Here is a 17,053-nt window from a genome sequence, read left to right as displayed (position 1 = left end):
TGGTATAAATCTTGTCTTGTATGTAAAGGATTTCAGTTCTGTGGGACTTAAGGAAAATAAAACACAAGAGATCAGCCTGCTGCCCTGCTCCAACAGGGACTAATAAACCCCCAGCATTTCCCAGCCTCTCTCTGTCTCTCTTTGTCTCTCTCTCTTCCTTTCCACACAAACACCAACTGGGCAAGAGAGTGACCTGGTTGTAGGAGGCCCTAGGAGTACTTTACTGCTGAGAGGCAGTGTTCACGGCACACTGTAGTGGTGTGTCATTTGTATTTTAATAAACAAAGCTTGCCTGAAGATCAGAGAGGAAGACAGCCACACTGGCCAGCCACACAGACCCGGCAATGGTGGCACACATCTCTCATCCCAGTAGCCACACTAGTTCACCATAGACACCCAATGGTAGTGGAGCACGCCTTTAAATCCAGCACCAGAGAGGAATATAAACCGAGATGAGACAGGAACTAGGTCTCTTTTCAGTCTGAGGATTTCTTCGAGGTACGAGCTCTCTAGTGGCTTGACTGCTTTGCTTTTCTGATCCTCAGGTTGAACCCCAATATCTGTCTCTGGATGTTTATTAACCGTGCTACAACACAATTTTCCCTGTGTTATCTAGAGGTCCCACATTCAAGCACCCCACAACTCTGCAGAAGTACAGTGAGTGCCTGCAGGGGAAAGGGAAAGGCACGGGCTCCCCACATGGTTTCTGAAGGTTCTGGGGATTATGAAGAGTCCTTGAAACCCTGCATTGAGTTCTGCTGGCTAAATGAACTGAGTAGTTCCTGGGAAAGTTTCATGGTTTTAAAGAATATGGGAGCCAGTGAGATGTTAAAATGACTCCATGGCAGTGAAAACCAGTCTGTGGTTTGTATATCTTCAGTAATTGGCCGTAAGATTGTCATATTTAATGACTGAAAACTAAAAGTGTCCCACATATAAAACAGAAACAAAATTATGCTTATTGCACAGAAGAGAAATTATGCCATGTTTGGGCTCTTTTGTTTCTTGTCTGAATTTCAGAGGTTGAGGTGGATTCTCTTGATAATTTTTTACAAGAACAAAGACAGCCAAGGGAGAGTGCCAGAGGGCTGCCCCTGTCTCTGTTTTGAAAGGAAGAGTAGAAACCGAGCTGCTGCTCTGCATCTTCTGAGATGCAGAGGGTCTGTCTTCAATGTCATCACCAGGGGCTCTGCCTGAGGGCTGGAGGGAAAGGGACACAGGGAGAAGTCAGCGTCTATTTGGTTCTTGATGAGAAAGGAAAGGCTTTCACGGGAGCATCTTGCACTGGAGTGCAGATAGAGATGCCACAGAGGAGACCACACATTACCCAGAACCAGACTTCCATGCTCTTTACTGGGCTCAGGCAAAGCTCTGACAGGTTATTGGAAGGGAGACCTTGGCGTGAGCTAATTTTGGCTTCAGAGCTCAGCCTCTGGGGCCTTGAGTCAGTTACACACCCCTGCAGTCTGTTGGCTCAGTGTCCTGGATGCTCTTATCAAAAGTAAGGGAAGCACACTCCATTAACCGTAGCTAAAATTGCAGCCCACCCACCTTTTATGCAAAGTACCTAATCTTAGACTTGCTGTGGTCTGCCTGAATAAGAATCATGGAAGAATTGACCGTGGTGTAAAGAGCTGTTTAGAACTACTCCAAATTGAGTCTGTTCTTGGTTCAGATATGCACATCTGCCACACATCCTCACCAGAACCACGAAGCTTTCGCTTTGCTGCTTTCCGGCCAGGATGTACTATCCTCCCTCACACCAGGAGCAACAATAAGCCTACTTAACAGGGTTTGGTCCCAGCAATAGAAAACTGAGATATATGTTTGCATTCATTGCCATAATTAGTAAATTTATACTTGAAACACTAAAGGTCCATTACTCATTTTCACTTTTTTCTGACTCTGTTGGTCTCATTGCCCACTCTGATGAACACTCCACCTTTGTGCTCTTTCCTATTACACAGTTCTAGGAATCTCACCCTGTGATTGGTCGCTATGTGGTCTAGACTGGCCTTGAACTCAGGGTCCTATTGCCTCTTCTTTCCAAGTGCAGGGATTACATACTCGCACTACCATGCCTGGCTGACTCATCTAATCCTTACCATTTACTTTACTTTAAAATTATAGTATAATTACTTTCAGTTGGCAAGATGCGTAATATTTGGTCAATAAAAAAACTTATTACAAAGTTCCTATGTAGATATATACATATAGATTCTCTAAGTATTAAAGATGACATATTATAATAACAATCGATATTTGTATTTCTACGAAAAAAAGCAGTTTAAACTTATATCATTTAAATTTTGCTGCTGACTGACTTAAGTAAAAACTAAGGTCTCATTTATCACAGTCAAATGGCACCTGAGGACACTCTTCACCACCCTAACTCTCCTACCAGAAAAAAAACAATTAAAAATGAATGAGTACTGTAAGATAATCATTGGAACACTTCTTGTGTAACAGGTCAGACTGCTCACACAACACAGATGATTGTAGGTGAAAGTGTCTCAATCACACAGCAGAACCGAAAGGACGTGTAGGACACTGCATTTGTGTTTTTATGTCAAAGCAACTGCCTTTTATTAATTATATCTCGAACCTCAAAGGCCATACCATTTTCTTTTCAAAGCAGAAATTAGCAGTCTACCTGAAAGGTCTTGAAATTCAGGCTTCTGGCTGAATATGAGGTAGTTGGTGGCGATGAAGTGAAGCAGCCACGTAGAAAGGCAATCAGAGTGGTGAAACTACAAGAAAATGAAAAGGGAACGATATTACAATCTGCTCTGCTCATGGGAGAAATCGGAGCCCACACCCACGGGTGTGTGCCTGTAAGCACTGCAGTGTTTGGTAACTGTGGCCCCAGAGAGGAGACTGGAGCACTATTAACAAAAAGAAAAGCATTTAAAATTCTGCAAACTGTAAAAAAAAAAAAAAAAAAAAAGCAAGGTTAGCAAAAGGGTAATAGATAAGGAAATCTAATAGTGCATGTTTATCGATTACATTCTTACTTAGTATTTTCTAAATTTTTCTACAAAGAAATGTAAAACAATAGCTTTATCATTAAAAAAAAAAGAATATAGTAAATTCATGTTGGGAAAATCTTTATCATCTGCCTTCTGGAAACTGTCCCAATAAACGATATGGCTGCTCATAAAAAAAAAAATACTGATAAGGTTAGCTCGTCCAGCAAAACAGCCAAGTCACCAGAATCCAGCCAGTCTGCCAGAGCGACAGGCTGCACCTGCCCCCAGTAAACACTGAGGTTCTTAATGCTTCAATGTAAACTTTTTTTTCTTTCTTTTTTTTTTTTTTTTAGTTTTTCGAGACAGGGTTTCTCTGTAGCTTTGGAGCCTGTCCTGGAACTAGCTCTTATAGACCAGGCTGGCCTAGAACTCACAGAGATCCGCCTGCCTCTGCCTCCCGAGTTCAATGTAAACTTTTAACACAAGGTCATCACTAAGCACAATCCTATCTCAGACAGAGCTGAGCATTTGCTCCTAGGGTCATTGCTATGTGGAACTGGATCTCTGTGTAATTCTTCTACTTCTGAGTTCTAAGAGCTGCTAATTGAGGAAGACTAAGAGCAGTCTGGCTGCTGACAGAATCTCCTGGGGTCAACCCAGACATGCACTGGTCTAGCCAACCATCAATCTGGACTACAGTAACTCGATGACAGGCAATTTGGGTCAAGTTCTCTGTGATCGTCATTGTGGTATATACCTAGACGTGGGCAGCTTAGTGGCACTAAGTACAAACAGTACCGTAATCCATCTCCAGATGATTCCATCATCCAAAATTAAACATATTTGCTTAACACAAATAACTTTCTTTAGATTATGCTGTTTTACTTTTTGACACAAGAAATCTGACTACAGTAGGTACATGCTATAAGAGAAACCATAACATTCCACATACACATATGCCACATTAGGTTTATCCATTCTTCCTCAGATGGTCTTTTAGGATGCTTTCCTTTTAGCTAAAGGTAGTCTTTTAAGAACACTAAAAAAATTACGTAAGCAAAAAGCAATGCTAAATTGGAAAGAATTTAATTCTAATTCCATATCTTACAGAACAAACCCAAGGATGATCTTACAAAAAGTTGTATTTTAAATTAGAATAATTCTTGACATGTAGATTCACAGTTACCTATTCTTCTCAGTACTCAGAAGTTGTGAACTGAAAGGGATTTCACAGCCAATTCCTTATCACATTTTAGTAATTTCTTCTCTGTCTTTTAGCAGATAAAACAAGTAATGCCCAGGGATAGAGTAAAAACCCATAGCTGTGTTAATGGAAGCTACCAGACAACTGACAAAGCAGGCGACCTGGAACAGGAAGGCCAGGGAACAGCCTAAGGGGGAAAAGCTGGCTAAGAAAACTTCCTTCAAATGCACAACCTGAGGTATTATATATATTATACAATATATATTAAGGTCTCTAGGCAAAAAAAATGGAAGGCACCTCATTGTAAAATTAGAGTTTTGGCCTGGCATGCTGCCCTATGCCATTTACCCCAGTATTCAGGAAGCAGAGGCAGGAGGATGTCTCTGAGTCCAAGGACAGCCTAGTCTACATAGAAATTTCCATGCCAAGCAAGGATATTTCTCAAAAAACAAATCAACAACAACAAAAAAATAAAATTAGTGTTTGCGAAATGCATGTGCTATCCTATGATAAAGGGTTTAAACTAAAATAAAATTTCAGAAAATAAGACAAAGAAGCCAACTGGGGAAGCACACGTCTCTGGTACAGTAGATGACAGAATGGATGATGGATGAAAATATAGGCCCCTCGGTAGAGAGCAGGGCTGAGCATAGGGAGGGGCACTGCAACCGTTCTCCTATACCGGAGGACGAGCCATGTGATGGGAAATTTAGATCCGAAGAGCTACTGGGGAGCTTAACTCTGCGAAGACAAGAACCGGGAGGACATACCGAATTCTGTACAAACTGGGAATCTCAAACCTTCCAAGAGGAAGCTGGTGTGTTTCTGTTGTTATGCTAAACACTTACGACAATCATATTACAAACAGGGAAGGTACAGCTCTAGAAGTTTCCATCCACAGCTGGTTAGCCTCTTTCCTTTGGACCTGCAGGAGCAGAACGAGGCAAGCATCCTAGGCAGAGAAAAGTTGTCTCCTCAGGCAGGGATGGAAATGAGAGGAGGAGGGGTTTCCTACAATCCCCTTCAAGGGCACAACACACACACACACACTTAATAGTAAAAAACAAAAAACAAAAAAAAAACATTTTATAAAAGGTCTTAAGAAACAAAACTTGGGTTGGAGAGATGACTTAGTGGTTAAGAGCAGCAGCTGCTCTTGCAGAGGACTCAGATTTGGTTCCCAGCGTCCAAAGGGCCACGTAGGAGTCTCTGTAACTCTAGTACCAGGGCCCCTGAAGCCTTCTTTGGCCTCTGTGGGCACCAGACATATATGTGATATACAGGTACACATGCAGATAAAACACCCATACACATATAATAAAATAAACATTTTTTTAGGTTTGAACAGAAACAATAAAATTTAGGGTAGATATGATAAACTTTCAAACCTCAGACGGAAAACTAAAGAGCGTCAGCAGCTTGATGTGGGATTCCTCTTCATATGCTGTGAATATATTCTATTACCATTGGTTAATAAAGAAGCTATTTTGCCCAATGGCAGGGCCGAATAGACCTAGGCAGGAAAACTAAACTGAACACAGGGAGAAAAAAGGCAGATTTGGAGATGCCACATAGCTCCCGAAGGAGAAAGACACTGGAAACTTACTGGTAGGCCACAGCCTTGTGGTGATACATAGATTAATAGAAATGGGTTAATTTAAGATATATGAACTACTAGGAATATGCCTAAGCTATTGGTTAAACAGTGTTATAGTTAATAGAGTTTTTGTGTGATTATTCGGGTCTTGGCAGCTGGGAAATTAAAGTGCAGCCTCCCTGTACAACAGCTAGTACTGGGGAAGACAACTCGGAAGGCCTTGTTGACAGAAAAGTAAACACATGGGCAACTGTGGAAGGTGCCTTAAGCCAGTAAGAAGTGACCACATGGGATGCTCTCCTGCCTACTCACAAATAGGGCTCTTAGCAGAGTCTGAAGAGGATCCACTAAAAACAAACAGAGCTCGGCTAGTAGCGGGAAGCCCTGGGCTCCATCTCCAGCAGGGGCACAGTCAGAACCCCAGTACTCCAGAGGTAGAGGCAGAAGAACTGTGAATTCAAGATCATTCTTGGGGTTGGCCTGGGATAAGTGAGTCCCTGTTTCCAAATAAATTAAATAAAATAAAAATAAAGGAATTCAGGATGCAGACATGCTAACAAGAGGGAAATTTGTTCAAGGTCAATATAAGTACACGAGCGAAAGATAAGGGTTACTTGATTTTTTAAATTTGTTTTTAATATATAATATTAAATTAACATTAATTAATATTAATCATAAATTTTGATTATGACAGAAATGAAGTATAAAATAGTTAAAATGCTCAGATGCTTTGGCTAAATGCCTTGTATACCCAGAAATATATATAATGATTAACGACTTTGCTTCAGCCTGGAGGCAAGCTTTCAGCTGACAAGAGTCTGTGCTTTGTTCCGTCATGTGGCTCCAGCTCAGCATGAACAGTGAAGCCAGACAGGATTTTTGGATATCCCATTCTAGAGTGGTAGATCAAAGATCACCTGTGGGGAAGACCTAGAAGGTGCAGCTTAGGTAGGGCACATTTATGATAAGCTAAGGCCACCTGCAGTTTCAGCACTGGGGAAAATGGGCAATAACTCAGATGGAGGATCCATCAGAGCCAGCTTCTCTCATGAGTGAATGAGTGTATGCTGGGATTTAGACTAGACTCTTATCTGAAGGTCTGAGGGGCAGATTTCAACACACAGTTCTTCTTTATGTACAGACCTGGTCTGTCTTCTTCCATATTCTAGAGTCTTTTAAAAAAATTAATTCCTATATATGTGCTCTCTCATGCACACACACGTGGGCGCACACACATACACGAGTGTTTCCTGCATGTATGTATGTGCACCTTATTTGTGCCTGTGGACGATTGTGAGCCATCCTGTGGGTGCAGGGGACCGAGCCCAGATCCTCTGCAAGAACAGCAAAAGCTCCTAACTGCTGAGCTACCTCTCCGGTCCCCATATTCTCTAGTCTTTCTAACCACAGCTTCTCACAACAGATTTGTGCAAATTGAATGTGTTTTCTAGAATTTGTAGTATCTACTTCTGAACAGAGAGGTGCTGGGCATAGAAGGGGCCAGGAGCCAGTGCAGTGACTCCCAATCTTACACTTTAAATTTCGCTCGATTCCTAACACATCAAGACATGCCAGCCAACTCAACCAATGCTGCCACCATACGACCTAGCGGTGAAAACATGCTCATGAGATGAATGAATAGATGAAGTAGTAGCTCCAGTCACCACATCATCCGGTATATACAGCCTGGTCCTGTATTCTCCTACAGTCACCACGTCATCCGGTATATACAGCCTCGTCCTGTATTCTCCTACAGTCACCACGTCATCTGGTATATACAGCCTCGTCCTGTATTCTCCTACAGTCACCACGTCATCCGGTATATACAGCCTCGTCCTGTATTCTCCTACAGTCACTATGTCATCCGGTATATACAGCCTCGTCCTGTATTCTCCTACAGTCACCACGTCATCCGGCATATACAGCCTCGTCCTGTATTCTCCTACAGTCACCACGTCATCCGGTATATACAGCCTCGTCCTGTATTCTCCTACAGTCACCACGTCATCCGGTATATACAGCCTCGTCCTGTATTCTCCTACAGTCACCACGTCATCCGGTATATACAGCCTCGTCCTGTATTCTCCTACAGTCACCACGTCATCCGGTATATACAGCCTGGTTCTGTATTCTCCTACAGTCACCACGTCATCCGGTATATACAGCCTGGTCCTGTATTCTCCTACAGTCACCACGTCATCCGGTATATACAGCCTCGTCCTGTATTCTCCTACAGTCACCACGTCATCCGGTATATACAGCCTGGTCCTGTATTCTCCTACAGTCACCACGTCATCCGGTATATACAGCCTCGTCCTGTATTCTCCTACAGTCACCACGTCATCCGGTATATACAGCCTGGTTCTGTATTCTCCTACAGTCACCACGTCATCCGGTATATACAGCCTCGTCCTGTATTCTCCTACAGTCACCACGTCATCCGGTATATACAGCCTCGTCCTGTATTCTCCTACAGTCACCACGTCATCCGGTATATACAGCCTCGTCCTGTATTCTCCTACAGTCACCACGTCATCCGGTATATACAGCCTGGTTCTGTATTCTCCTACAGTCACCACGTCATCCGGTATATACAGCCTCGTCCTGTATTCTCCTACAGTCACCACGTCATCCGGTATATACAGCCTCGTCCTGTATTCTCCTACAGTCACCACGTCATCCGGTATATACAGCCTCGTCCTGTATTCTCCTACAGTCACCACGTCATCCGGCATATACAGCCTCGTCCTGTATTCTCCTACAGTCACCACGTCATCCGGTATATACAGCCTCGTCCTGTTCTCCTTCCCCAGTAATGCTAAGAAGTGATTTGTGGGGGAAGAAAATTCTATTTCCTGTAATTTTAATGTAAAAAAGCACAGCCACTCTCAAGTAACTGGGATTATGACCACTATTGAAAAAAAAATTTATATAAACGTAATTTCTAACCCAATGAATGCTTCCAAATTACTTCACCATAAAAACTGGTGCAAAGAAACTGTAGCTTCCTTTCGTCACACTTTAAAATGCATACTAGTCTTCACATAGCTGCTAAAACACAGAAAACAAAGTAGTATATGTATATTTTAAATGATTCGGCCCTCCTTTCACTGACGCCCCGCCCCACCCTCCACACATGGCCCAACCACCTTGGCCTTTTTGAGCAGATCCACAATATCAAGGTTCATGGACGCCAGCTCCCTGCTGGGCATGCTCTGCAGCTGTGTGATTATGAACAGCTCACAGATGTGCTGCAGTCTGGAGACCTGGTACATCTCAGCACAGATGAGGAGACACATGGCCTGGAAAATGCCAGCTGGTGGAAAAGAGGAGACAGGGGATGGTTAGACTACGACCGCTTTCAGGGACAGCATGGCTGTGCACAGTTTTCTTCCATGCTCACACCTGGACTTGGGAGGCTTGGGCAGCTGCTCTGTGAGGCTGGAGTCAGTCTGGTCTACACAGTGAGTTCCAGCCTAGCAAGAACTACAGCAGCAGCAGCAACAACAACAAACCCCAATCACACACGCGCGCACACACACACACACACACACACACACACACACACACACACACACCCTGCTCTAAAACATGCAGACAGTTATCCTTCAGTGTGGACTAGGATTTCAAGGAAGAGTCCATTAGCACAGTCCTTGTACATTTTGTAAATAATTAAGTTTTCATACTCCAAAGAGAATCTCATCCCCAGATCTCTAGAGAAGGATTCCAATAACTGCCCTTAACCAACATATAGAGCTAGCTAATGAAATTTTTCTTTTTTGAGACAAGATCTTACTGTGTAACTCTGGCTGGGCTGGAACTCACTGTGTAGACCAGGCTTGCCTTGAGTGCCAAGAAATCTGCCTGCCTCTGCATCCCAAGTGTGTGCATTAAGAGCTAAACTTTTCTATTAGTTACACTAAATCTCATTGTATCCTCTTTATCCACCTCTATCACAACTCTAGGCTCTCACAACTCCTTACACAGTCAAGAATGACCTTCAGCTTCTGATCTAGCTGCCTCTCCCCCCTGCATGCTGGAATCACAGGTGTGTACAATTATGCCCAACATAATTGTGTGGATCAAATCCAGGGCTTCCTGATGCTAGGTAAGCACACTACCATTTGAGCTACATCTTCACTTCTAACTTTTGTTTCTTTGCTTTAGTCCCTAGTCTTGCAATTTTGTTTCACTATTGCAAAATTTTTAAAAAACCTAGAATTTTAAATGTGTGTGTGTACAAGAATAGGGTATCTGTGTGTGTACATGCCTATGGTATCTGTATATGTGCATGCATACAGTATCTGTTTGTATGTGTATGCATGCATATGCTATCTGTGTGTGCAAACATATGTCATCTGTGTATGGGCATGCATATGCTGTGTGTGAGTATGCATATGCTATGTGTGTGTGCATGCATGTTATCTCTGTGTGTGCATATGCATATGTCCTCTGTGTGTGGTCATGTATATGCTATCTCTGTGTGTGGGCATGTATATGCTATCTCTGTGTGGGGGCATGCATATGTTATCTGTGTGTGAGCATGCATATATTATCTGTGTGTGGGCATGCATATGCTATCTGTGTGTGCATGCATATGCTATCTTTGTGTGTGGGCATGCATATGTTATCTGTGTGTGGGCATGCGTATGCTATCTGTGTGTGCATGCATATGCTATCTCTGTGTGTTCATGCATATGTTATCTGTGTGTGGGCATGCATATGTTTTCTGTGTGGGGGCATGTATATGCTATCTGTGTGTGGGCATGCATATGTTATCTGTGTGTGGGCATGCATATGTTATTTTGTGTGGTCATGTATATGCTATCTGTGTGTGTGCATGCATATGTTATCTGTGTGTGTGCATTTGATATCTATTTGTATGTGTCTGTGGAGGACCATGGTTGATGCTAGGTGTCTTCCTGCATTGCTGGCCACTCTATATTGAGGCAGGCTCACTAACAGTTTAGCCTGCTACCCAGTTTTCTCGGGGATTCCTATGGGGATTCCCTCTCTCCACTTTCCACAGTGCTGGGATTACAGCAGGGCTCCCATGCCTACCCCCTTCTGTTCTGGAGATGAGAGTTACACACACTTGCCATCAAGCACTTCACTTGATGAGCAATCTGTTAAGTCCCATTTTAAACACTAACAATTTAGTGCCATTTACTTATTTCACATGTATGGGGGAGGGGTGTCATGCCACAGTGCCCACCTATGTGGAGGTCAGAGGACAGCTTTCAGGGGTCAGGTCTCTGCTTCCCCATGTGGGTCCCAGGGATCAAACTCAAGCTGTCAGAGTTTGATAACCTGGCCCCATTTTAAATACTGAGGTACTCAGTTCGGTGGTATGAAGCACCCCACACTACAGTGTATTCATTCATTCATTCATTCTCCAGAACATCCATGTAGCAGCAACTCCCCACCTGCGCTCTCGTCCACCACTGAAGTCACAGTTAAGGTTTAGGGCTGTGCATACGGGTAAGTTGTAGAGTGCTTGCCCAGTTTTAGTTCCCAATTTGGCACAATCTAGAATCATGTGGGAAGTCTCCACTAGGGGTGTCTGGATCCGGCTGGTGTGTTGTTAGCATCTCTATGGGGAAGAACCTGGAGTGTTTTCATGGAGGTGGGAAGACTCGCCCACTGTGGGCAGCACTGTCCCCTAGGCTTCGGTCCTGGACTGCATCAGAGTAGGAAAATGAGCTGAGTAGAAAGAATGAATACATCTATTTCTCTCTGCTCCTGATCATGGATGTTATATGATTAGCTGCCCCAACCTCCTGCCGCCTTAACTTTCCTGAATGGACTTCAGTCAGAATTGTTAACTAAAGTAAATGCTTTCTCCCGTAAGTTACTTTCCGTCAGAGTAGTTTCATCACAGCTGCAGAAATAAGAGAAGAACAGTACATTTATAACTTTTACTGTGAATAAATCTTTTACTAAAATATTGAAAAATGAAACTGGATTTAAAAAAAATTTGAGCATGCTACTAAATAATGCAATCACCAAAACAATTTGGAGATACCACCTTGATTTGTCCTAATGCATTAGTACAGTTGCATATTTATTTATTTAGGTTTTTAAAACAGGGTCTCTCTGTGTAGTCCTGACTATCTTGAATTCATTGTGTAGACCAACTTGGCCTCAAACTCAGAAATTCAGCCACCTCTGTCTCCCGAGTGCTGGGATTAAAGATGGGTGCATTTAAGAAAAATAGTGGTTAAAATTTTTATTAATTATCCAGTTCCCAGTACTGAGAAAAATAATATTTATTTCCCATAAGAATCAATGCTTTCATTTTCACCAAGCAAAAATAACAAGCCAGTCCTTATTAATATTGGTAGTAACAACTCCAAAACAGCTAACTTGGAGACTGAGACAATTTGATGATAGAAGTAATTTTCTCTTTTGGAAACTCTATACCCTTTCATATAGGACTCAAAATCTATTTAAACAAATATAGGAAATTTTTTAATTCTAAAAATTAAAGCAACGAGTCTAAAGGGAGGTATAGTCTAAAAGGTGTGTTTTGTTTTTCTTTCCATAGGGCTGGCTGCTGGCTAGCTTTTGGGACCAAGGGCATGTGTGGCGCTCATTCCTGCTGTGTTTGAGGAGGCCGCCATCTGGTGGCAGAATGGGAGAAAGCCCTCCAAGGACTTCGACATGTACCACACTTCATTAACTACTAACATTATAATGTGTGCTGGTCAAAGACAGTCTTTGGTTAGTGAATTTAGAAACAGATCCTATAGTCTGCCAGAATCCTAAACATTTCAGTAAAGTTAGAGATACCAATTTTAGGGGAATCTGGTTTTGAAAGTCAGTCACAGTCTTTAAAAGCCCTCATCCCCAGATCTGGAGGACCACAGGAGTTCACACTAACAAAAGTCCTGAAAACCATTTCAGCCAGACGTGAGGATCACGAAAGCTACTGTCTATCCCTTTTCTTGTTGAAGAGGTAGGGCTCCCAAACTCTAAGAGCAGCCATTAGGTACCCCAAACACCTCGATTCTCAGTGTCTAGATTAACCAATAGCCTGCTGTTAGCACGAGCTACTGACCCCTGCTCTTTCATTTGAATTAACTAGAATGCAACACTCTCCCTACATCACCCCAAAGCTGCTCAGCAAATGCCGTGATACTGACTAATAGACCTTAAACAAAACAGGTTTCCTAGGCAGCGAACTACCAAGGTGAGTGAAAAGGAAGAATCACGAGATATTACCTTATAACACACACGCGTACCTGGGCAACAAGAGTCTGTGTATAAGTATTCTAAAAACGACAAGAAAGTCTCTTTGGAAACGCCGTACACTGGAATCAGGACACTCTTGGCTTCCATGTAATTACCATTAAACATGGCTGCCATCACCTCACACCGCGCCACCAAGATGGCCCTGTGGGCTGGCACAGCTGTTCCTGGAAGGTGAGAGAGGAAAACAAAATCAAGGAAATGCTGCAGAGCTAATAGTGTTTCCCAGCTGGAGTGCCACTGCCCGTGACAGCCCAAATTGCAGTGCAGAATCACACCCGGCAGACAGGGGGCGCTGCCTCAGAGGTTCACAGCGGCTGAGAAACGCAGAGTTCAAAACTTGCCTTTGAACCCAATAATTTACAGATCAGACAAACATTTGTTACTTTAGATTTCCTAAAGACCAAAGAACTGAAATATAAATTTTGCTTTGTGTGTGCATGTATGTGTATACGTGTGTGTATATGTGTTTTAAATATTTATTATGTAAAGTGTTCTGTCTGCATGTATTCCTGCAGGCCAGAAGAGGGCACCAAATCTCACTATAGACGGCTGTGAGCCACCGTGGGGTAGCAGGGAATTGAACTCAGGATGTCTGGAAGAGCAGCCAGTGTTCTTAACCTCTGAGCCTCTCCGGTCCACTTTGTGCTTTTAGAACAAAGCATTTATCCATCCCGGTTGGCTTGAAATACGCCACCTGTGCCCTGTGTGACAAAACTCACAGACTGCCTTGGTCTGGCTTCCCCACATGAGAAATGGGAATGGCAGAAGTAAACAAGAAGTGGTCCAAGACTCACGGGGGAGGGCACTTCTAGACCTTAGGACCATCTGTCACAAGGCCACATTCTTCTCTAGAATAGTCACGGTTTGTGAGGTTCTCCAACCTCTCTAAATCCAAGCAAAGTGCTCCTTGTCCTAGGAAGAAAAGAGGTCCATCTAAACTCACAGATGTTTCCCGAAGCCAATATTTCCTCAGACTCACATATCAATCACGGATACTGCCAGTTGAGTCCATGGGTTGGCACTGTGATTTGCCTAGTCACCTCAACGAGGAGCATGGAAACAGCTGGAGAGCATCCTACTCCTACCAGCAAACTCCATCCGTCCACCGCCTTTTCTTCTTTGCCACAACCCTCCCAGCCAGTGTAACAGGATCATCTACCAAAAGGAACAGCTTCCAAACTTAAGGGATGCTGGATAGATGTGTAGAGACCAATTAAGAAGGAATTCAAATTGGCATTGCAATTTGACTTATGATTTTTAATGTGGGATTCCCCTCTGTTAGCTGTGAATGTGTTTTATTACCATTGGTTAATAAAGAAGCTGCTTGGGCCTATGACAGTCCAGAATAGAGTAAGGTGGGAATTTTAAGCAGAGATAGAGGAGAAATGAAGGCAGAGTCAGGGAGATGTGATCCAGCTGCTGAAGGAGAAAGATGCCTACCGATAGGCCACAGCATTGTGGTGATACATAGATTAATAAAAATGGGTTAATTTAAGATGTAAGAGTTAGTTAATATAAAGCCTAAGTTAATAGGCCAAGCAGTATTTGAATTAATACAGTTTCTGTGTGATTATTTCGGGTTTGGGCAGCTGGGAACGAACAAGCAGTCTCTGACTACAGATTTTAGGGCTTAAACTATTTCAAGATAAACAGAGCATCATTTGGAAAACGAGAGCATTGCTTAAACACATTGGATGGCCTGTCATTTGAGTTAAGCAGATGAATTAGGGTGAAAACTATCAAGTGGGCAGTAGGCAGGAACTGATTTCATAAGCAGGGCTTGACATTGTAACAGAGCTTTCTGTTGATAATGATACAAGATAATGTTGAAACTGTAACCAGCTTCAGCCTGAGCAGCCCTTGGAACCTGCTCCCTTTGCTCCCCAGTATGGAACAACAGGTACAGAAGACAGGTGTGGTGCAGATGTGGCGTAGGAGGAAATGTATGACGACCCTATGTGACGAGAAGAATGTAGTATGGAAAGCCACGGGACTTTCGGCTAAGGGAATACGATCTCACAACCCTTTAGAGAACTGTTTTGGTGTTGTGAAAATGTAACACGATACCCAATTACAGATGTGGGTTTTTTTTTTTGCCATTGTTGTTTGTTTCATTCAGTTTGTGGTGTGTGTGGGCGCCTGTGGAGGACAGAAGACAGCTTCAGATCCTCTGAACGTCTTCATTGGTGCTGGGGACCAAGCAGGGTCCTCTTGAAGAACAGCGGGTGCTGCTGCTGATGCCACCCCTCAGGCTCCTAGTTACCAGTTTTAAGCAGTATATTTATACAAACACTAAAAGAATGTAATACAACATTTATATAATAAACGGCAATTGATTGCAGGTAAAGAATTGTGTAATTGTATAGAAGACATATCCATTTTGTGTTTTAATTTCAGAAAACTTTTCTAAGAAAAAGATCAAGGCTGAATCAATTACAAACCAGCTTTTTCCCACTTTACATAGGTCATCAACTGTCAGGAGCCGTGTCCTCCTAAAATCATTACAGGAACCATCACCCTGGGGAGTCTGCAGATCTGTCAGGAGCCGTTTCCTCCTAGGATTATTGCAGGAACCATCGCCCTGGGGAGTCTGCAGAGAACCCCACACCCCTAATTGTGTTAGGAATCGTTCTATTGACAGAGCCTACCCCACACCCAAATTGGCTGTTAATGGAGAGCTATCTGTTAGCGGAACCCGCCCCACATTCCAAACTATCTAGAGAACTAGGTGTGTCAACTCGTGGCTTCCTGGCCTACGTGACCTGACCGAAGGTAACCTCCTGGACCAACGTGAACGACGTGGCAAGATTCCATGCCCCCGCCCCCATCCCAAGCCAAACTCCTTACCCTATATAAGCTGTACCCCATCTCTAATAAACGGAGACTTTGACAGGAACCCCGGCTTAGCCTCATTCCCCTCTCTTAGCCCATTATCTTCCAGATAGTGCCTCTCCGGGACCCTGGAATAACTGACTGCAGGGTGGGTTACAACCCCTAGACTGAGTAACCCACCCAAAGTGGTTTACAATCAACAATCTCTTTGATTGAGTGTTGAATTAAAATGTATTTGTTTCCCCCTGAGTATCATTTCAGACTTCAACAGTGACATTTAGGAATGATGCTTTGTTTCATTCTGGGAAAGAAAACAGACAAGTTCATCTCAAGAGAGATTTAACACGTACTGTGAATGTGGTTTTGTTAAAGAGTGTTGCATGGAGTCAAATGTAAAGGAACCCTAACTCTCTACATCACACCTGCATGTTTTCCAAAACTAACTTAGAACTGTTTTATCTTTATATATGACTTCATATTACACAAATAATGCTCCATGTCAGGGGTTTACATTCCACGCTCACTCCAGGCAATTGTGGCTGTTGGCCTATAGCTTCGGTCCAACAGGAAATCTTCCTAGAACCCACCAGTTTCAGCTGGCCCTGCACCGGGAGAGGAATGGAGTTTACATTTCCGTCTCTGTTAGTCCTTGTGGGCATAATTGGACCCCTGTAACCACTCGTCACGTGGAAATCTGAGTCTCCATTTATGGGCCAGAAGACAGCAGTGTTTCACATTTTGAACTGAAATGTCTGTTAAAATGCCAAGGTCACTTTTCAAACTCTACCTGCATCTTCTCTCCCGGTAGTTCTGGTCAACTGTAAAGGGCCAGAAACCCAAAGAAACATGCAACATCTATAAAGCGTCCATCCAGACACGAATGCCAGCAATGTCCTTTCAGTGTCTCACTACTGCCTCAGCTAAGTGCAGCAACGCTTCGGTTCTGGACCTGAGTGTTCCAATGCCCCCCATTCTTTATCTGAAAACGTCAAGAGGTGATGTCCAACTGGAGTGAAGGAACCAAAGACTGACTGCTAGTATTGCATGAAAAATTATTATACCTCAATAAACACTAATCTTATCCCTACATTATCTTTCTCATTACTTCTTAGATCTGTGCTAAAAATGCTGAAGTAACATCTGGCTATCACCAACACTCAATGTGACTTTTTCAGAATATGTTTTGCACTGTAAATA

At 43.1% G+C, this 17,053-nt stretch overlaps 1 protein-coding gene across 1 annotated transcript in view; it reads right to left on the bottom strand.

Annotated features, from left to right (window-relative positions):
• Rhobtb3 (Rho related BTB domain containing 3) overlaps positions 1-17,053 on the bottom strand; it is a 63,136-nt gene that overhangs the window by 7,183 nt on the left and 38,900 nt on the right. The window contains exons 9-11 of the mRNA XM_075976439.1: positions 13,015-13,188; positions 8,920-9,086; positions 2,654-2,750 (exon numbers count right to left, since the gene is read on the bottom strand). Of these exons, the coding sequence (XP_075832554.1) occupies positions 2,654-2,750; positions 8,920-9,086; positions 13,015-13,188 (438 nt within the window). The remainder of the gene's footprint in view (positions 1-2,653; positions 2,751-8,919; positions 9,087-13,014; positions 13,189-17,053) is intronic.

The sequence above is a fragment of the Microtus pennsylvanicus genome, chromosome 6, assembly GCF_037038515.1.
Source record: "Microtus pennsylvanicus isolate mMicPen1 chromosome 6, mMicPen1.hap1, whole genome shotgun sequence".
NCBI classification, from domain to species: Eukaryota; Metazoa; Chordata; class Mammalia; order Rodentia; family Cricetidae; genus Microtus; species Microtus pennsylvanicus.
This window is presented reverse-complemented; position numbering and strand designations above follow the sequence as displayed.